The 21,915-nt window shown below is 46.7% G+C and overlaps 2 protein-coding genes across 2 annotated transcripts; one reads left to right on the forward strand and one right to left on the reverse strand.

Moving 5' to 3' along the window:
• The first annotated feature begins 9,741 nt into the window (after positions 1-9,741).
• LOC110503420 (extracellular calcium-sensing receptor) lies at positions 9,742-14,299 on the forward strand. The gene is made up of 9 exons (XM_036961828.1): positions 9,742-10,136; positions 10,736-11,051; positions 11,116-11,202; positions 11,494-11,760; positions 11,919-12,395; positions 12,604-12,831; positions 12,970-13,093; positions 13,206-13,681; positions 13,786-14,299. The coding sequence occupies exons 1-9, from the start codon at positions 9,796-9,798 to the stop codon at positions 14,212-14,214; spliced, it is 2,745 nt and encodes a 914-aa protein (XP_036817723.1). The 5' UTR covers positions 9,742-9,795; the 3' UTR covers positions 14,215-14,299.
• A 1,747-nt stretch (positions 14,300-16,046) lies between these two features.
• On the reverse strand, positions 16,047-21,217 carry LOC110503223 (extracellular calcium-sensing receptor-like). The gene is made up of 7 exons (XM_021581590.2): positions 20,934-21,217; positions 20,217-20,511; positions 19,300-19,589; positions 18,790-19,070; positions 18,259-18,467; positions 17,382-17,727; positions 16,047-17,117 (listed from the first exon to the last, which is right to left on the reverse strand). The coding sequence occupies exons 1-7, from the start codon at positions 21,215-21,217 to the stop codon at positions 16,201-16,203; spliced, it is 2,622 nt and encodes an 873-aa protein (XP_021437265.2). The 3' UTR covers positions 16,047-16,200.
• Between the last annotated feature and the right edge of the window lie 698 nt (positions 21,218-21,915).

Genomic DNA, 21,915 nt, shown 5'->3' on the forward strand with positions numbered 1-21,915 from the left:
GCTCTCTCTAATTCTCTCTTTCTCTCTTTCTTTCTCTCTCTCGGAGGACCTGAGCCCTAGGACCATGCCTCAGGACTACCTGACATGATGACTCCTTGCTGTCCCCAGTCCACCTGGCCGTGCTGCTGCTCCAGTTTCAACTGTTCTGCCTTATTATTATTATTATTGGACCATGCTGGTCATTTATGAACATTTGAACATCTTGGCCATGTTCTGTTATAATCTCCACCCGGCACAGCCAGAAGAGGACTGGCCACCCCACATAGCCTGGTTCCTCTCTAGGTTTCTTCCTAGGTTTTGGCCTTTCTAGGGAGTTTTTCCTAGCCACTGTGCTTCTACACCTGCATTGCTTGCTGTTTGGGGTTTTTGGCTGGGTTTCTGTACAGCACTTTGAGATATCAGTTGATGTACGAAGGGCTATATAAATAAATTTGATTTGACCAGGCAAGGAGGGCATTAATTAAAACCTCTCTAGGGTATCCCACCTGGCCATCATCCAGTGAGATTGCAGAGAGCCAAATTCAAATACAGAAATACTCATAGAAATTCAGAAAAGATACAACCTATTTTACATAGGTTTAAAGATGAACTTCTTGTGAATCCAACTCCGGTGTCAGATTTAAAAAATGCTTTATGGCGAAAGCATACCTTACGATTATTTGAGAACATCGCCCAGCAGACAAATCATTACAAACAGTAACCAGCCAAGTAGAAGAGTTACACAAGTCAGAAATAGAGATCAAATTAAACTCTTACCTTTGATGATCTTCATATGCTTGCACTCAGAAGACATTCATTTATTCAATAAATGTTCCTTTTGTTCAATAAGTCTCTTTATATCCAAAAATCTCTGTTTTGTTTGCAAGTTTTATTCAGTAATCCACAGGCTCAAATGCAGTCACAACAGGCAGACAAAAAAATCAAAATTGTATCCGTAAAATTCATAGAAACATGTCAAACAGTGTTTATATTCAATCCTCAGGTTGTTTTTAGCCTAAATAATAGATAATATTTCAACCGGACAATATAAAAGGTAAACAAGATATGCACTCTCGGTCGCACGCATGAAAAAGCTCTGTGACAATGCAGGGTCCACTCATTCAGACTGCTCTTACTCCCTAATTTTTCAGAATACAAGCCTGAAACAATTTCTAAAGACTGTTGACACCTAGTGGAAGGAATAGAAACTGCAATTTGCGTCCTGAGTCAATGGATACTGTAATGGCATTGAATAGAAAACTACAAAACCAAAAAAAATCCTACTTCCTGAATGGATTCTTCTAAGGTTTCGCCTGCCAAATCAGTTCTGTTATACTCACAGACACTATTCTAACAGTTTTGGAAACGTTTCCAAAACTGTTAGAATAGTGTCTGTGAGTATAACACAGAGTGTTTTCTATCCAAATCTACAAATTATATTGCATATCATATCTTCTGGGCCCGAGTAGCAGGCAGTTTACTTTGGGCATGTTTTTCATCCAAAATTCCAAATGCTGCCCACTACCCTAGAGAAGTTCATCAGAGAGGCAACAAAGAGATCAAAGATAACCCCGAAGGAGCTGCAAAGCTCCACAGTGGAGATTGGAGTATCTGTCCATAGGACCAATTTAAGCCGTTCACCACAGAGCTGGGCTTTATGGAAGAGTGGCCAGAAAAAGCCATTGCTTAAAGACAAAAAAAAGCAAACAAGTTTGGTGTTCGCCAAAAGGCATGTGGGAAACTCCCCAAACATATGGAAGAAGGTACACTGGTCAGATGAGATTAAAATTGAGCTGTTTGGCCATCAAGGAAAACGCTATGTCTGGCGCAAACCCAACATCTCTCAATCACTCTGAGAAAACCATCCCCACAGTGAAGCATGGTGGTGGCAGCATCATGCTGTTGGAATGTTTTTCATCGGCAGGGACTGGGAAACTGGTCAGAATTGAAGGAATGATGGATGGCGCTAAATACAGGGAAATTCTTGAGGGAAACCTGTTTCAGCCTTCCAGCAGGACAATGACCATAAGCATACTGCTAAAGCAACACTCGAGTGGTTTAAGGGGAAACATGTAAGGAAATTCTTGAGGGAAACCTGTTTCAGTCTTCCAGAGATTTGAGACTGGGACGGAGGTTCACCTTCCAGCAGGACAATGACCCGAAGCATACTGCTAAAGCAACACGCAGATGGTTTAAACATTTAAATGTCTTGGAATTGTCACATCTGCTCCTGCTATGCCCTCTGGTGTTCATTCGGTGTCTTCTTGACCTGCAGGTACTCCCTCTGTACACTCTCTCTCTCCCTCTCCCTCTCTGTGTGATTGTGTGGTTGGAGACAGTTGTGTTGGAGTCAGAGCAGATCCCTACCAGCTGCAACTCGTTCCATAATCAAGACCTCTACAACTACTCAGTCCTGACACTTCCACTCTGCCAGATCGTAACTCTGCTAATTACCGCTCTGTCTCTGGCTCCTGTCTCCTGTTCCACATCTCACCATCCAACTACCTTGATCTGGATTTTACTCACCACCACTACCTTGGATTCCCCTCAGGACCTGTTTACCCTGTTCTACTCAGCCAACTCCAACCTCAGTCTCCACATCTGTTTTTTTTGCAACTCATCCGAGCTTCCCCGGATCTGCACTCCATATCTCCCTGTGTATCAATAAATATTTTGGTTATTTCATCCCTGTTTCCTAATCTGAGTCTGCTCTTGGGTTCCCCTGTGTCGCTCCGCATAACAGGAATGGCCTAGTCAAAGCCCAGACCTCAATCCAATTGAGAATCTGTGGAATGACTTAAAGATTGCTGTACACCAGCGGAACCCATCCAACTTGAAGGAGATGGAGCAGTATTGCGATGAAGAATGAGTAAAAGTCCCAGTGGCTAGATGTGCCAAACTACTAGAGACATACCCCAAGAGACTTGCAGCTCTAATTACTGCAAAAGGTGGCCCTACAAAGTATTGACTTTGGGGGAGTGAATAGTTATGCACCCTCAAGTTTTCAGTTTTTTTGTCTTATTTCTTGTTTGTTTCACAATAAAACATATTTTGCATCATCAAAGTGGTAGGCATATTGTGTAAATCAAATGATACAAACCCCACCAAAAGAAATCAATTTTAATTCCAGGTTGTAAGGCAACAAAACAAAAATGCCAAGGGGGGTGAATACTTTCGCAAGCCACTGTATATATATGTGTGTGTGTGTGTGTGTGTGTGTGTGTGTGTGTGTGTGTGTGTGTGTGTGTGTGTGTGTGTGTGTGTGTGTGTGTGTGTGTGTGTGTGTGTGTGTGTATGAATATATCCCACCACTGAAATGTCCTCTCTGCAGTAAGCCATGCAGGGCCATGCATGGGAGCAGGTAGACGTCGTTGGAGAACCACCCCATTCTAACGATGTATTTCACCACTTCATTCCGTCCACCGGAGGGAGCAGGTAGGCCTCGTTGCAGAACCACCCCATTCTAACGATGTATTTCACCACTTCATTCCGTCCACCGGAGGGAGCAGGTAGGCCTCGTTGCAGACCCACCCCATTCTAACGATGTATTTCACCACTTCATTCCGTCCACCAGAGGGAGCAAGTAGGCCTCGTTGCAGACCCACCCCATTCTAACGATGTATTTCACCACTTCATTCCGTCCACCAGAGGGAGCAGGTAGGCCTCGTTGCAGAACCACCCCATTCTAACGATGTATTTCACCACTTCATTCCGTCCACCAGAGGGAGCAGGTAGGCCTCGTTGCAGAACCACCCCATTCTAACGATGTATTTCACCACTTCATTCCGTCCACCAGAGGGAGCAGGTAGGCCTCGTTGCAGACCCACCCCATTCTAACGATGTATTTCACCACTTCATTCCGTCCACCAGAGGGAGCAGGTAGGCCTCGTTGCAGACCCACCCCATTCTAACGATGTATTTCACCACTTCATTCCGTCCACCAGAGGGAGCAAGTAGGCCTCGTTGCAGACCCACCCCATTCTAACGATGTATTTCACCACTTCATTCCGTCCACCGGAGGGAGCAGGTAGGCCTCGTTGCAGAACCATCCCATTCTAACAATGTATTTCACCACTTCATTCCGTCCACCAGAGGGAGCAGGTAGGCCTCGTTGCAGAACCACCCCATTCTAACGATGTATTTCACCACTTCATTCCGTCCACCAGAGGGAGGAGGTAGGCCTCGTTGCAGACCCACCCCATTCTAACGATGTATTTCACCACTTCATTCCGTCCACCAGAGGGAGCAGGTAGGCCTCGTTGCAGACCCACCCCATTCTAACGATGTATTTCACCACTTCATTCCGTCCACCAGAGGGAGCAGGTAGGCCTCGTTGCAGACCCACCCCATTCTAACGATGTATTTCACCACTTCATTCCGTCCACCAGAGGGAGCAGGTAGGCCTCGTTGCAGACCCACCCCATTCTAACGATGTATTTCACCACTTCATTCCGTCCACCAGAGGGAGCAAGTAGGCCTCGTTGCAGACCCACCCCATTCTAACGATGTATTTCACCACTTCATTCCGTCCACCGGAGGGAGCAGGTAGGCCTCGTTGCAGAACCATCCCATTCTAACAATGTATTTCACCACTTCATTCCGTCCACCAGAGGGAGCAGGTAGGCCTCGTTGCAGAACCACCCCATTCTAACGATGTATTTCACCACTTCATTCCGTCCACCAGAGGGAGCAGGTAGGCCTCGTTGCAGACCCACCCCATTCTAACGATGTATTTCACCACTTCATTCCGTCCACCAGAGGGAGCAGGTAGGCCTCGTTGCAGACCCACCCCATTCTAACGATGTATTTCACCACTTCATTCCGTCCACCAGAGGGAGCAGGTAGGCCTCGTTGGACAACCACCCCATTCTAACGATGTATTTCACCACTTCATTCCGTCCACCAGAGGGAGCAGGTAGGCCTCGTTGCAGAACCACCCCATTCTAACGATGTATTTCACCACTTCATTCCGTCCACCAGAGGGAGCAGGTAGGCCTCGTTGGACAACCACCCCATTCTAACGATGTATTTCACCACTTCATTCCGTCCACCAGAGGGAGCAGGTAGGCCTCGTTGCAGACCCACCCCATTCTAACGATGTATTTCACCACTTCATTCCGTCCACCAGAGGGAGCAGGTAGGCCTCGTTGGACAACCACCCCATTCTAACGATGTATTTCACCACTTCATTCCGTCCACCAGAGAGAGCAGGTAGGCCTCGTTGCAGAACCACCCCATTCTAACGATGTATTTCACCACTTCATTCCGTCCACCGGAGGGAGCAGGTAGGCCTCGTTGCAGACCCACCCCATTCTAACGATGTATTTCACCACTTCATTCCGTCCACCGGAGGGAGCAGGTAGGCCTCGTTGCAGACCCACCCCATTCTAACGATGTATTTCACCACTTCATTCCGTCCACCAGAGGGAGCAGGTAGGCCTCGTTGCAGACCCACCCCATTCTAACGATGTATTTCACCACTTCATTCCGTCCACCGGAGGGAGCAGGTAGGCCTCGTTGCAGACCCACCCCATTCTAACGATGTATTTCACCACTTCATTCCGTCCACCAGAGGGAGCAGGTAGGCCTCGTTGCAGAACCACCCCATTCTAACGATGTATTTCACCACTTCATTCCGTCCACCGGAGGGAGCAGGTAGGCCTCGTTGCAGACCCACCCCAGTCTAACGATGTATTTCACCACTTCATTCCGTCCACCGGAGGGAGCAGGTAGGCCTCGTTGCAGACCCACCCCATTCTAACGATGTATTTCACCACTTCATTCCGTCCACCAGAGGGAGCAGGTAGGCCTCGTTGCAGACCCACCCCATTCTAACGATGTATTTCACCACTTCATTCCGTCCACCAGAGGGAGCAAGTAGGCCTCGTTGCAGACCCACCCCATTCTAACGATGTATTTCACCACTTCATTCCGTCCACCGGAGGGAGCAGGTAGGCCTCGTTGCAGAACCATCCCATTCTAACAATGTATTTCACCACTTCATTCCGTCCACCAGAGGGAGCAGGTAGGCCTCGTTGCAGAACCACCCCATTCTAACGATGTATTTCACCACTTCATTCCGTCCACCAGAGGGAGGAGGTAGGCCTCGTTGCAGACCCACCCCATTCTAACGATGTATTTCACCACTTCATTCCGTCCACCAGAGGGAGCAGGTAGGCCTCGTTGCAGACCCACCCCATTCTAACGATGTATTTCACCACTTCATTCCGTCCACCAGAGGGAGCAGGTAGGCCTCGTTGCAGACCCACCCCATTCTAACGATGTATTTCACCACTTCATTCCGTCCACCAGAGGGAGCAGGTAGGCCTCGTTGGACAACCACCCCATTCTAACGATGTATTTCACCACTTCATTCCGTCCACCAGAGGGAGCAGGTAGGCCTCGTTGCAGAACCACCCCATTCTAACGATGTATTTCACCACTTCATTCCGTCCACCAGAGGGAGCAGGTAGGCCTCGTTGGACAACCACCCCATTCTAACGATGTATTTCACCACTTCATTCCGTCCACCAGAGGGAGCAGGTAGGCCTCGTTGCAGAACCACCCCATTCTAACGATGTATTTCACCACTTCATTCCGTCCACCAGAGGGAGCAGGTAGGCCTCGTTGCAGACCCACCCCATTCTAACGATGTATTTCACCACTTCATTCCGTCCACCAGAGGGAGCAGGTAGGCCTCGTTGCAGACCCACCCCATTCTAACGATGTATTTCACCACTTCATTCCGTCCACCAGAGGGAGCAGGTAGGCCTCGTTGGACAACCACCCCATTCTAACGATGTATTTCACCACTTCATTCCGTCCACCAGAGGGAGCAGGTAGGCCTCGTTGCAGAACCACCCCATTCTAACGATGTATTTCACCACTTCATTCCGTCCACCAGAGGGAGCAAGTAGGCCTCGTTGCAGACCCACCCCATTCTAACGATGTATTTCACCACTTCATTCCGTCCACCGGAGGGAGCAGGTAGGCCTCGTTGCAGAACCACCCCATTCTAACGATGTATTTCACCACTTCATTCCGTCCACCAGAGGGAGCAGGTAGGCCTCGTTGGACAACCACCCCATTCTAACGATGTATTTCACCACTTCATTCCGTCCACCAGAGGGAGCAGGTAGGCCTCGTTGGACAACCACCCCATTCTAACGATGTATTTCACCACTTCATTCCGTCCACCAGAGGGAGCAGGTAGACCTCTTTGCAGACCCACCCCATTCTAACAATGTATTTCACCACTTCATTCCGTCCACCAGAGGGAGCAGGTAGGCCTCGTTGCAGAACCACCCCATTCTAACGATGTATTTCACCACTTCATTCCGTCCACCAGAGGGAGCAGGTAGGCCTCGTTGCAGAACCACCCCATTCTAACGATGTATTTCACCACTTCATTCCGTCCACCAGAGGGAGCAGGTAGGCCTCGTTGCAGAACCACCCCATTCTAACGATGTATTTCACCACTTCATTCCGTCCACCAGAGGGAGCAGGTAGACCTCGTTGCAGACCCACCCCATTCTAACGATGTATTTCACCACTTCATTCCGTCCACCAGAGGGAGCAGGTAGGCCTCGTTGGACAACCACCATCACCAGAGCAGAGGACTGCTTGATCTCAACCCACAATCCTATGCAGCTCTTTGGAGTGGTTGTATATATATATATATATATCTAGACACTTATGGCTGTCCTTCGTCTCTACCTCTCTCAGTTCAATTCAATTCAAAGGGCTTTATTGGCATGGGAAACATTGCCAAAGCAAGATGAATATACAAGAAACAAAAGAGAAATAAAATAAGAAAATGAACAGTAAACATTACACTCACAAAAGTTTCAAAGGAATAGAGACATTTCAAATGTTATATTATGTATTTATACAGTTTTTTAACCATATGTAAATAGTTAAAGTACAAAAGGGAAAATAAATAAATATAAACATGGGTTGTATTTACAACGGTGTTTGTTCTTCACTGGTTGCCCTTTTCTTGTGGCAACAGGTCACAAATCTTGCTGCTATGATGGCACACAGTATTTGGTATTTCACTTACTAGATATGGGAGTTTATCAATATGTGATTTGTTTTCAAATTATATGTGTATCTGTGTAATCTGAGGGAAATATGTGTCTCTAACATGGTCATACATTTCACAGGAGGTTAGGAAGTGCAGCTCAGTTTCCACCTCATTTAGTGGGCAGTGAGCACATAGCCTGTCTTCTCTTTAAAGCCAGGTCTGCCTACGGTGGCCTTTCTCAATAGCAAAGCAATGCTCACTGAGTCTGTACATAGTCAAAGCTTTCCTTAAGTTTGGGTCAGTCACAGTGGTCAGGTATTCTGCCACTGTGTACTCTCTGTTTAGGGCCAAAAAGCATTCTAGTTTGCTCAGCTTTTTTGTTAATTCTTTCCAATGTGTCAAGTAATTATCTTTTTGTTTTCTCATGATTTGGTTGGGTCTAATTGTGTTGCTGTTCTGGGGCCTTTCTCTCTCTCTCTTTCTCTCTCTCTCTCTCTCTCTCTCTCTCTCTCGCTCTACCTCTGTTTTATAGTGGTCTCTGTGAAACTGTAGGTTAACGTACATGTTTGACATGTGGCAGGGGTGGCAAGGGGTGGTATGGGAGGGATGGCAAGGGGTCAGAGGTTGCAGGTTGGTGATGAGACATGAGAGTGTCAGAGACATAAATATTGAAGACCTCCAGACTATTTCACCCTGTGTCCTGTAGGTGTCAGTCACAGTTGTTTTTCTCCCTCTCCCTCTTTCTGTCCCTCTTACTGTACCTCTCCCTCTTCCTCTCCCTCTCACTGTCCGTCTTCCTCTCCCTCTCACTGTACTTGTCCCTCTTCATCTTCCTCTCCCTCTTACTGTCCCTCTTCCTCTCCCTGTCCCTCTCCTTGTCCCTCTCCCTCTTCCTCTTCCTGTCCCTGTCCCTCTATCTCTTCCTCTCCCTCTTCCTGTCCCTGTCCCTCTATCTCTTCCTCTCACTGTCCCTCTCCCTCTCACTCTCCATCCTATATCTGCACCTGCAGGGAACATATCTGGGCACAAAGCCTCACACATCTCAATTGAGCTTCTCTGTGGACACACACACACACACACACACACACACACACAGAAACACACGCATGTGTGTGCTCACCCCCATGTGTGTTTTTGTTCCACTGATTATCCAGTCTCTCTGATATCGAGTGGAAGCAATGCTGCTGAATGCCCTTTCCCCTGACAGCACTCAGTCTGTCTACTCTGTCTGCCTTTCACAACACGGACTCTCTGCAACTCTCCCTCTCCATCTCACTACAGAGAGATTACTTTCATTTCATTGTACAATGTACATTTACGGAATGTAGAAATAGTAAAAACTGCAGAGTGTTAAATGATATGAATGTGAATCGGTATCTTCTCACCTCTTTGTTTAGTGGTCTCCATGCAGTCTGATATTACACGACTAGGTACTTTCCTGCAGTTCAGCATTTTGTGTCATGACAATGAGGGCTTCTATTGGAGTGTGATAGTCATCAAGCACTGCTCTTTGGTTCTGTGTGTGTCCCACGGATTGGCCTCGCCTGCTGTCAATCATCTGATTTAACCAGTGAAGCAGATGTGATTACCTTCACAAGGCGGGTCGTCTACCTATCTGACACACATCACAGGGAGCCCTCCTCTCTAACATAAACTATATATAGTGTCACTCTCTCACCCACTCTCAGTCTACATGCCAGCCAGGTAAGTTGTCCTTGTCTTTATCCACATTGCGGTAACAGTCTTTTGGGATATCCCAATCTGCATCATCTGTTCCATCTCCCATCGGCATGGAGCAACAGTGGACACTGCGGCGGGCACCTCCACAGACACCTAGCAGGATATGTATCTTCTGGGTCCTGACACTGCGCCAGGCAGCCAACAGAACACATCTGTGGGTTCTGCTCAGCCTCCTGGTGCTCTACCCCACCTCTCTGGCTACAGCTGGTGGGTCCGCATCCAGGGTTGGGGCTGGTCTGGGGCTAGGGTGTGTGAGTCTGGGTGACAGTGAGCTGCCTGAGCTGCAGTCTGAGGGGGACGTAGTGATAGGTGGTCTGTTCCCTCTCCACTACCTGGCCCTAGAGCCAGAGCACAGCTACAGGACAAAGCCCCAACACACACAGTGCAACGGGTGAGTGAAGCAATGGTTCTCCTTGGAATAGTAGAGGATTGTTACGGCGGGATGTTCTCCTGTTGAGAACGTTTTTTATCTAGCCGAGAGCACGGAATTAATATATTTTCAAACAGCCTTCCTGCTGTTCTTAACCTTTCTCATTCTGTCTCCCTCTCTGTCGCCCTCTCATTCTACCTCTCCGTCTCTCTCTCTGTATCTCTCTGTATCTCTCTCTGCCTCTCTCTCTGTCTCCCTCTCTCTCTCTTTCTGACTCGCTCTCTGCCTCACTCTCTGCCTCGCTCTCTGCCCCTCTCTCTGTCTCCCTCTCATTCTACCTCTCCGTCTCTCTCTCTGTATCTCTCTGTATCTCTCTGTATCTCTCTCTCTCTCTCTCTCTCTCTCTGCCTCCCTCTCTGTCGCCCTCTCCCTGTCTGTCTCTTTCTGTCTCTCTCTGCCTCCCTCTGCCTCCCTCTCTGCCCCTCTCATTCTACCTCTCCGTCTCTCTCTCTGTATCTCTCTGTATCTCTCTCTCTCTCTCTCTCTCTCTCTGCCTCCCTCTCTGTCGCCCTCTCCCTGTCTGTCTCTCTCTGTCTCTCTCTGCCTGCCTCTCTGTGTAGTTTTGACCACAGAGCCTTCCGTTGGATGATGACCATGGTGTTTACGGTGGATGAGATTAACCGTAACTCAACCTTACTGCCAGGTGTGAGGCTAGGCTACAGAATCTTGGACAGCTGTGACCACGTCCACACCAGCCTGAGAGGGGCTCTCTCCGTGGTGACTGGGAAGAGGACTGAGGAGCACATAGAGAAGGGGGTGGAGGAGAGGATGCCTGGGTGCCTCGCTGGAGCCCCTGTACCTGCTGTTGTCGGTCTAGCCTCCTCCACCCCTACAGGGGCTGTGGCTCACACCCTAGGCCCCTTCAATATCCCACTGGTGAGAGAGAGACAGAGACAGAGATAGATAGTTTAAGATATATAATGTATTGTTCTCCCCACAGGTGAGCTACTTTGCAACCTGTACCTGTCTGACAGATAAACTCTCCTACCCCTCGTTCCTGCGGACTGTGCCCAGTGACCTGTTCCAGGTGTGAAGGACGATGAGAAAGTTTTTGACATAAGTAGTGCAAAAGCAATGTGTTAAGTGGACTTTTATGTCTTCATGTATTGCTCAGTTTACTAAACTCCAGTTAAATAATCACATCCTTATAATGCAAACTGCTAAAGAAAAAATATCAAATTTAATTACGGTGCCAGATTACAATGAGGTTTATGGTAAATGTTTCTCTCAAAACATTGCTTTTGCTACTCTGATAATGTCCCACCATAATTTCTCTTCTGCCATGCTCTCTGTCTAATCCTTCTTTATCTCATCCTAGGTTCGGGGTTTAGTCCAGTTGGTGAGCCACTTCGGCTGGCGCTGGGTTGGCATCTTGGGCACCTCCGATGACTACAGTCGCTATGGCATCCAGGCCTTTACCCAGCAGCTGAAGGACCAGGGAGGCTGCCTGGCGTTCCACCTTACCATCCCCAATTCGCCCTCCCCAGCTGGGCTACGTGCCATGGCCGACACCCTGCAGAGCTCCAGGGCTCGCGTGGTGGTAGCCTTCGCTACAGAGGGTCAGCTGCTGGAGTTTCTCTCTGAGGTGAGTTCTCCTCTTTAAAATATTCTGTCAGGTATTTACTTCATTTGGATTAATTTATCTTCCTTTCTTCTAGTTTTATTGTGCTAAATAAAATGATCTAGAAACTCTCTGAGAACGTGGATAAGCAACGTACCAACGGTATAATTCCTCGTCCTCAGCTGGCAGCGAGAAACATTACAGGGTTCCAGTGGGTTGCCAGTGAGGCCTGGGTTACGGCCAGCCTGCTCACCTCCCCTCAGTTCCACCCACTGCTACAGGGCACCCTGGGCTTCTCCTTCCCAGGAGTCAGTATCCCTGGCCTGGGCGACTTCCTGCTGAAGGTCAGGCCCTCGCAGACACCGGGGTCTGAGTTCATCAATATGTTCTGGGAGGAACTGTTTGGCTGCAAGTTGGATTTTGGGGCGGACAGCATCTCAAAGAGTTCTGGGCTGACTGCTATGTGTACTGGTTCAGAAGACCTGAGGGACACAGAGAGCAGCTACTCTGACGTGTCTCGGGTCAGGATCTCCTATAACGTGTATAAGGCAGTGTATGCTATAGCCCACGCACTACACCAGCTGCTACAGTGTGACTCTACTGGACACGGACAAGCTCAGGAGAAGTGTAACACCAGCACATATTTTACACCCAGACAGGTAGGGTGTGTGTGTGTGTGTGTGTGTGTGTGTGTGTGTGTGTGTGTGTGTGTGTGTGTGTGTGTGTGTGTGTGTGTGTGTGTGTGAGGGAGAGAGAGTAAGTAAGTATGATTATTTATTAATATATTTCCAGTAATATTTAATAATCCTTCTACGTGACATGTTTTTAAGACATTATCTCCTCCCCTCACCCTCTGGTTTCCTCCAGCTCTTACACCACCTGAAGAGGGTGAATTTCACCAATCAGTTTGGGGAGAAGGTGCATTTTGATGCAAACGGGGAGCCAGTTCCCCTCTATGACATTATTAACTGGCAGAAGGTCAGCAGTGGAGATATCAAGTTCCAGAAGGTGGGAAGCTATGACGGCTCTGCCCCCCTCAGCCAACAATTGCAGATTGACGAGAGCGCCATCGTGTGGATAGGAGGGCAATCACAGGTGGGTTGTACTGGAAGCTGAGGTGTGGAATGGAGTAGATTCAATTTAAGCAAAAATCAGAGTGTTCTCCCCTATGCAGTATTTAAGAGGCACAGTGGAAGACCTATGTGTGTGACTGTGCCCTGTATCTCTCCCCAGGTGCCAGTGTCTCTGTGCAGTGCCCCCTGCCCTCCAGGCAGCAGACAGGCCCGTCGTCCAGGAGAGCCTCCCTGCTGCTTCGACTGCCTGCCCTGTGCAGCTGGGGCGATCAGCAACCAGACAGGTACACACACGGTGACACAACGCACCACGATTTGAAAGTAGTGCTCTTATTTCTACAGTGTATATACTTTCATGTTAACCAATGTGTGTGCGCATTGTGTCCTCCCATGCAGGTTCTGTAGACTGCACTAGATGTCCTGAGTTCTACTGGTCAGACAGAGACAGGGTGAAGTGCGTCGCTGGGATAGAAGACTTCCTGTCCTTCTATGACACCATGGGAATCATCCTGGTGTCACTCTCCCTGCTGGGTGTTGTCTCGACAACCACCGTCACAGCCATCTTCCACCGTTTCCGGGCCACGCCTGTTGTCAAGGCCAACAACTCAGAGCTGAGCTTCCTGCTTCTTCTGTCACTCAAGCTTTGCTTCTTGTGCTCGCTGCTGTTCATTGGGCGTCCCTCTGCGTGGTCGTGTGGGTTACGCCAGGCAGCATTTGGGGTTAGCTTCGTGCTCTGCCTCTCCTGCCTCCTGGTCAAGACCATAGTAGTGCTGCTGGCCTTCAGGGCCACTGTACCAGGCTCCAGTGCTCTGATGAAACTGTTCGGACCTTCCCAGCAGAGGACACTGATTCTCTGCTCCACCGCACCTCAGGTAGAACCGTTGAACTCATTAAACAGTAGTCCTACTAAATAATCTTTTGATGTTTGTCATGTTGGTCAGCCACATGATACTTGTTGTTCCACTCCTTCCCCTAGGTGTGTCTCTGTGCTGGCTGGCTCTCCATGGCTCCTTCCATCCCGTTCAGGAACTCTTCGTACCAGGGTCTGACTGGCATGGTAGTGCTGGAGTGTAAGGAGCCCTGGCCCCCAGGGTTCTATTTGGTGCTGGGCTACATCGGCTTGCTGGCCTCTCTCTGTCTCCTCTTAGCCTTCCTGGGACGCAAACTCCCTGACACCTTCAACGAGGCCAAGCTCATCACCTTCAGCATGCTGATCTTCTGTGCTGTATGGATCTCCTTCGTCCCTGCCTACGTCAGCTCTCCTGGGAAGTACACTGTAGCTGTGGAGATATTTGCCATCTTAGCCTCTAGTTTTGGACTGCTGCTGTGCATCTTTGCCCCTAAATGTTACATAATCTTACTGAGACCAGAGAGGAACACTAAGAAAACACTAAGAAAGGGATGACAGGGACACAACAGGAAAACCAGAAATTATCAAAGTTGAGATTTAAAGTTATTACATACAGTACCAGTCAGATGTTTGGACATACCTTCTCATTCTACATTGTAGAATAATAGTGAAGACATCAAAACTATGAAATAACACATATGGAATCACGTAGTAACCAAAAACGTGTTAAACAAATAGAAATATATTTTACATTTGAGATTCTTCAAAGTAGCCACCCTTTTTCTTGATGACAACGTGGCACACACTGGAATTCTCTCAACCAGCTTCATGAGGTAGTCACCTGGAATGCATTTCAATTAACAATTGTGCCTTGTTAAAAGTTCATTTGTGGAATTAATTTTCAGCAAAGGAACAACTACTTAAGGACACCAATAATAAAAAGAGACTTGCTTTGGCCAAGAAATACGAGCAATTGACATTAGACCGGTGGAAATATGTCCTTTGGTCTGATGAGTCCAAATTTGAGATTTTTGGTTCCAACTGTCTTTGTGAGATGCAGAGTAAGTGAATGGATGATCTCCACATCTATGGTTACCACCATGAAGCATGGAGGAGGAGGTGTGATGATGTGGGGGTGCTTTGCTGGTGACACTGTCTGTGATTTTTTTTAAATTCAAGGCACACTTAACCAGCATGACTACCACAGCATCTGCAGCAATACACCATCCCATCTGGTTTGCGCTTAGTGGGACCATCATTCGTTTTTCAACAGGACAATGACCCAACACAGCTCAAGCAGCCAACAAGTGCTCAGCATATTTGGGAACTACTTCAAGACTGTAGGAAAAGCATTCCAGGTGAAGCTAGATGAGAGAATGCCAAGAGTGTGCAAAGCTGTCATCAAGGCAAGCTACTTTGAAGAATCTAAAATATAGATTATTTTTGGATTTGTTTAATTAACACTTTTTTGATTACTACATGAATCCATATGTGTTATTTCATAGATTTGATGTTATTATTATTATTCTACAGTGTAGAAAATAATAGAAATGAAGAAAATCCTCAAATGAGTAGGCATGTCCAAACTTTTGACTGGTACTGCAAGTAAAGAACAACTTAGTGTTAAGTGTTTCTCATAACCACAACTCATAATGGTTGCTGCCCACTGCAGTACTTGTGATCCAGAGTGGTGCAGCGGTCAAAGGAAATGCATATCAGTGCTAGAGGCGTCACTACAGACCCTGGTTTGATTACGGGCTGCATCACCACCGGCCGTGATTGGGAGACCCGTAGTGCGATGCACAATTGGCTCAGCGTCAACAATGTTAGGGTTTTGGCTGGGGTAGTCTGTAATTGTAAATAAGATTTTGGTGTTAAATGACTTGTTAAAAAAATTGAAATTTAAGTACTCTACATTGCACTATAAACTATCTGGCTTCTTGAACAGTGTGTGTCTTAATGAACTGCTTTAGTAGGGGATGTAAGCATGAACATCACTGGACACTGGGTTGAAGTGTTTGCAATAATGTGAAAAAGGTTGGTATATTTGTGATCTGTAATTAATAAAATGTAAAGAATATAAAAGACAAGGTATCGAACAAACGTGGATTGACAGGCCAATCATTGACACCAATATATCTGAAAATGTTTATTATATTATACTATTATAATATTATATTAACTAACTATTATAATATACACTATGATGAACTACAATAGCAATTGAACACATGCACTTCAATGTTATATCAATTCATATAGGAATAAAGATTTTCTCCAAACAACATGGAAGTGGTTCCACTCTGTAGGCTACTGCTAATCACATCATTTAGCAGGTCAAAGAAGATTTTAACACTCTAGATTTGAACAATCTCACATAACATTGGAATATCTAAAGTGAACCCGTGTCCTGTTACCAGTTACAATGTTACCAATGATTATCTGCTAAATTGTTGTTCATCTCTGTCAGAGTAGTCCTACCTAACTCTATGAAAGACCACATAACTGAACGTTACAATGTCTGTTCCCGTCAATCATTTCTTAATAATGTATATCATTGGATGTCTTCTCCATGAGGTGTTTCTTGGTGTTCTTCTCTGGCCTGAACAGAATAATAAAGCATTTAGGAACAAATAATAGAAAGAACAACCCAAAGCTAGAGGTGATGATGGCAAAGATCTCCACAGCTACAGTGAACTTCCCAGGAGAGCTGACATAAGCTGGGATAAAGGTGATCCAGACTGCACAGAATATGAGCATGCTGAAGGTGATGAATTTGGCCTCATTGAAGTTATCAGGTAGCTTCCGAGCCAGAAAAGCCAGCACAAAGCACAAGAGAGACAGGAGTCCTATATAACCCAACACAGCCCAGAAACCAATAGCTGAACCTACATCACACTCTAGAATGATTTTTTCCTTGTAGGTAGTGAGGTTTTTAATGGGGAAGGGAGGGGACAGGACCAACCACAGAGTGCATATCAAAGCCTGGACAAACGTGAAGGAAACTACAGTCAATCTCTGCTGTTGAGGACCAAACCATTTCATGACATTACTGGCTGGAAGTGTAGCCCTGAAGGCCATCAACACCACTATTGTTTTCCCCAGAACACAAGAGATGCAGAGGACGAAGGTGATCCCAAACGCTGTGTGACGCAGCATACAGGACCATTCAGAGGGCCGGCCAATGAAAGTAAGAGAACACAGAAAACACAGAGTCAAGGAAAAGAGCAGTAGGAAGCTCAGCTCAGAGTTGTTGGCCCTGACGATGGCCGAAGTTCGGTGGCGGTAGAAGACGGTTGCCGTGGCGATGGCCAGACAAGCCCCGCCCACAGAGCAGGTGGTCAGGATGATTCCGAGGACCTCGTGGAAGGACAGGAACTCCACAGGCTTAAGGATACAGAGGTCTCTCTCAGCGTTGGGCCAGTACTCCTCGGGACAGATCAGACAGTCTGAAGAATCTGAACAGGACAAAACAACAGACATCAAATGTTAATAATGATATATTCAGGTTTTATTTATTTACAAATACATGTCCCACAATGCTGCACTTTGTCAGTTTACAATAAAGAATGTTGAATTACTGTGCAGCTTACATGAGATAATAAGAACAGGAACATGATTGACAGACACTACCTTTGTCGTGAAGGTAATATGAATAAACCACTACTTTACAGTGATTGAAATTACTACACATTTTATGCCAACTATTCCTATAGTCCTACCTGTGTTATTACTGATCTCTCCCTCTGCACATTGGATACAGTCATAACAGCATACAGGCTTTCCTTTCTGTACAGCCTTACGAGTGCCTGGGGGACAGCTCTCACTGCACACTGACACAGGTACTTGTGTACTGTTCTTTACCCAGGTGATTTCCCTGTTGATGTCAAACCTCTGGTCAGGAGGCAGGGACGCATCATAGCGCCCTACTGTCACAAACTCCATATTCCCACTCTCCTGTATCTGCCAGTTGACCAGCTCATAGGTGGCCACTGGGTCCCCGTTGGCATCGAAAGACACCTGGTACCCGTTACGAGAGAAGTTCACCCTCCTCAATCTCTCCAGGACCTAGGGGTTGGTAGGGAAAGGGAGAGAGAGAGAGAGAGAGAGAGAGAGAGAGAGAGGTGTAGATAGATGGAGAGAGAGATGGAGTGAGGGGAAGAGGGATTGAGAGATAAATGGATAGAGGGGAAGAGAGAGATGGAGTGAGGGGAAGAGGGATGGAGAGATAAATGGATAGAGGGGCAGAGAGAGATGGAGTGAGGGGAAGAGGGATGGAGAGATACATGGATAGAGGGGAAGAGAGAGATGGAGTGAGGGGAAGAGGGATGGAGAGATAAATGGATAGAGGGGAAGAGAGAGATGGAGTGAGGGGAAGAGGGATGGAGAGATAAATGGATAGAGGGGAAGAGAGAGATGGAGTGAGGGGAAGAGGGATGGAGAGATAAATGGATAGAGGGGGAGAGAGTGAAACAGAACATTCAGTTAACTCATATGTTTATCAGAAGTGTTACTTCATAACCAACCGTAATGTCCTTCATACACGTAGTCTAAATAAACATATCAATCAGAGCATTATACTACAGACTTGTCATTCACCTGTGTTGGCTTCACATTGAGGTTTTTGTCACAGTTCACAGTGGAGTTTTCTCTCTCTTCACAAACGATGCTGTGGATGGCGTGTGCTATGGCATAAACAGCTTTATACACCATGTTAGTGACACGCAGCTGGGATGTATCTGTGTAGGGGGCCTGTAGCTGCTGTATATCCTCACTGCCATCACACACCCTCTCTTCAACCCCAACACCTGTAGATGAGGTCCCTACAGACAGACAGACAGAGAGAGACAGACGGACGGACAGACAGACAGACAGAGAGAGACGGACGGACAGACAGACGGACGGACGGACGGGCGGACGGACGGACGGACGGACAGACAGACAGACAGACAGACAGATAGCGAGAGAGACAGAGACACAGAGAGAGAGAGACAGAATGATAGAGATACAAATAGATTGATAAATGTATAAATGGACAGATAGATAGATAGATAGATAGATATATATATAGATAGATAGATAGATAGATAGATAGATAGATAGATAGATAAATACCTATACCCAGCCTACAGCCAAAGGCTCCCTCCCAGAACTCAGTGAGCAAGGGAGAGTTGGACACCTTCTGTGGGGAGAGGTCCAGGAGGAAGTCCCTGAGGCCGGGGATGACAGAGCGTTGGATGCCAAATCCGATGGAACCGGCACACAGGCCGAAACGCAGCATATCTGGATCAGTGACCCAGGTCTCACTCCCGATCCACTGGCGGGGTGGAGAGGGCAGGCGTTCCAACTCCCTCAGCAGGATCCTCATGTCCCCAATGGCTGCAAATGCAACCACCACCCGGGCTGTGGAGCTGGGAACATGATTATATCATATGCTTAATATGCTATCAACACTTTTGACATGCGTAAGATATGAAAATCATGTTGGTCTCACAGATCAGTATTGGGAAAAGATAGAAATTAATAACAATAGTATTTTTTTTTAAAATTATATTTATATAAATAAATATATATATATATATTTAGAATTATGGTCTTGCATTTGTGTGAATGAAAAGTTCACCAGAAATGATGGATCACCTGCGGATCACGTCGGCCACCCGTTGCACTCTGCTGAGTGGGTTGGTACGGTAGAAGGCTTCAGAATACTCTACACAGATACCTTCCTCTTGTGCTGCCTGTAGGAAAGCAGCCATCCCGTTATTACCGTAGTCAGAGTCGGAACGGACCGCCCCAATCCAGGTCCAGCCGAAGTGCCTGATGAGGTGGGCCAGAGCGGCAGCCTGGAACTGATCACTGGGGATGGTTCTGAAGAAGGTTGGATACTGTTTCTTATCACTCAGACACGCACAGGTGGAAAAGTGACTCACCTTGGTAAAAACAGACAGTCGAAAACATGAGAAAGAACATCATGTGGGCGAAACGAGTCTCAGTTATTGGCTACTTCCTGCTTTTTTCTTTAGATGTTTGGTATGAGGTTAGGGAGACATTCATTATAATAATTTATTGTTTTTCATTGGGCCAGATTGAAAAGGATACATATTTCTGCCCGTTTCTATCTTGGTCGTTCTATTCATATTGACAATAGTAAAATAAGACATACTGGTGCTGTGAAAAACATGAGTAAAAGGTGTGAAACTAATCCCTGGTCTCCCATAACAACCTAGCCTATGAAAGATAATCCTCAGATCATGTTTAAATGCCTACTGAAGTTCTCCAAACTTTTCCACAAAATTTCACACAGAAATGTCTATTCCTTAAAGAGAGGAGAATACAGTTGGAATACAGGAAAATAGGATTTATTTCCTGAAAAAGAGGAGAATATACGGTAGGAATACAGTAAATTAAAAGTTGAACTCATTCCTGAAAGAGAGGAGAATATACAGTAGGAATACGATAAATTAAAAGTTTAACTCATTCCTGAAAGAGAGGAGTATGTACAGTAGGAAAACAGTAAATTAAAAGAAGCTGAATGATTTCTTTCCACATTAGTTTACCTGAGGAATCCCGAAAGGGCCGATGATGCGCAACATGCTGATGGTTGGCGTGGAGCCAGACTCGCCCACGATAGCTGTCACTGTAGCCAACCCCGAGCACTGTTCTCCGGTATCAAACATGGGGTCCAGGCCGTTAGCCAGCTGGAAGGCCACTTTCACGGCCATAGGGACCGAGGAGCACGAGTCGTGCACTTGATAACCAAGTTTAACACCCGGTAGAAGTTCCAAACTGTTGTTTATCTCCTCAACTGCGAAGACCATGGCGCGCGAGAAGCGCAACTCACGGGAATCCAAACTGTAAATAGAAGGTAAGTGAGTGAGCACCTCTTGACAAAGTGGTAAACTAGCCTATAGAATATATGGTTATACGAGGGCAAACATCTTAATATCTAGCCAATTTCCACACAAATACCTACACTTTTGTTGTCGGTACTTGAGGACATTGTAGTATAGCCTTCATTTTAAAAATGTGACCTTTCGTAACAGTAGGTTTTACCTATTCTCTCAGATACAAACACAATTTTTATCTGTCTTAATAAAAACACTGTTCATCTGTCTTTAAAACACTGTTTACCTGTCTTTAAAACACTGTTTACCTGTCATTAAACACACTGTTTATCTGTCTTTAAACAGTGTTTCCATGTCTTTAAAACACAATGTATCTCTCTCCCCACACAGCCACAGTCCTGTCCCCTGTTCCCTCTTGCGCTCACTGACCTCCCTGTGCACTGCAGGGGCTCAGGCAGGCTGGTGTAGCTGTGATCCACAGTGTGCATGTAGTTGTGGATGGAGAAAACACCCCCGATGACAAAGTCCCCATCCTGGGAGAACGCCGGAGGACGAGGGGTGCCTTGGAGCCTGCATCTGACAGACTCCAGCCCAGAGGCAGAGACACAGGCAGACGAGAGCAAGGCAAACCCACCAGCCACCACAGCTAGATGTAGCAGAACCAGACTACCAGCCAGACTTGGATCCAGAGCAGGAGCCGGAGAGAGCCTCATTCCCCTGATGTGTAGAAAGTATGGAGTAATACAGCGCCACACAGACCCACATAGGTCGGGATACCTCTCTTCTCTGGGTTAAATACCCAACGTACCTCTGTGGGGATTCCTCTGGGGGCCACACTGTGGGTATGGCCATGCTAGGGAGGGAGGGGCTAGAGGCTGCTCTGCTCACCCAGTCCTGTTTCTTTCAGCTATAGAGATGCACCAGCATCAGAACTACATTGACTGTAATGGTTTAGATAGACATAAACATACATTAGACACACAATAACCATGAGCCTCTCTTAGGTGTCCTAGTGGTTAGAGTGCTGGACTGTTAACTGAAAGGTTGCAAGATTGAATCCCCGTGCTGACAAGGTAATAATCTGTCGTTCTGAACATGGCAGTTAAACCACTGTTCCTAGGCCGTCATTGAAAATATGAATTTGTTCTTAACTGACTTGCCTAGTTAAATAAAGGTAAAATATATATTTATTACCTTACTGTCTAGTCCTCTTGGCACACTGGCAGTACACAGTATTTCCACTACAGTTTAGTCCATTTTGCACACTGCCAAATGGACTAAACTCTTATATTTCCTTTACAGTCTAGCCCTCTTGGCAAGCTGGCTTCCTTCCATTTCCTATAAAGTCTAGATCTCTTGGCATGCTGCCTCTACACAGTATTTCCTCTACAGTCTAGTCCTATTGTCACTC

This window comes from Oncorhynchus mykiss, chromosome 24 (genome assembly GCF_013265735.2).
Source record: "Oncorhynchus mykiss isolate Arlee chromosome 24, USDA_OmykA_1.1, whole genome shotgun sequence".
Classification (NCBI taxonomy): domain Eukaryota; kingdom Metazoa; phylum Chordata; class Actinopteri; order Salmoniformes; family Salmonidae; genus Oncorhynchus; species Oncorhynchus mykiss.

What these genes read in the sequence shown, in the direction of transcription:
- LOC110503420 (XM_036961828.1), top strand. Translation starts at nt 9,796, where the DNA reads ATGGAGCAACAGTGGACACTGCGGCGGGCACCTCCACAGACACCTAGC. An exon ending in CAACACACACAGTGCAACGG is followed by an intron (nt 10,137 to 10,735) that starts GTGAGTGAAGCA and finishes CTCTCTGTGTAG; the next exon opens with TTTTGACCACAGAGCCTTCC. An exon ending in TGCCCAGTGACCTGTTCCAG is followed by an intron (nt 11,203 to 11,493) that starts GTGTGAAGGACG and finishes ATCTCATCCTAG; the next exon opens with GTTCGGGGTTTAGTCCAGTT.
- LOC110503223 (XM_021581590.2), bottom strand. Translation starts at nt 21,217, where the DNA reads ATGAGGCTCTCTCCGGCTCCTGCTCTGGATCCAAGTCTGGCTGGTAGT. An exon ending in GCCCTTTCGGGATTCCTCAG is followed by an intron (nt 19,590 to 20,216) that starts GTAAACTAATGT and finishes GTTTTTACCAAG; the next exon opens with GTGAGTCACTTTTCCACCTG. An exon ending in CTGGGAGGGAGCCTTTGGCT is followed by an intron (nt 18,468 to 18,789) that starts GTAGGCTGGGTA and finishes CCTCATCTACAG; the next exon opens with GTGTTGGGGTTGAAGAGAGG.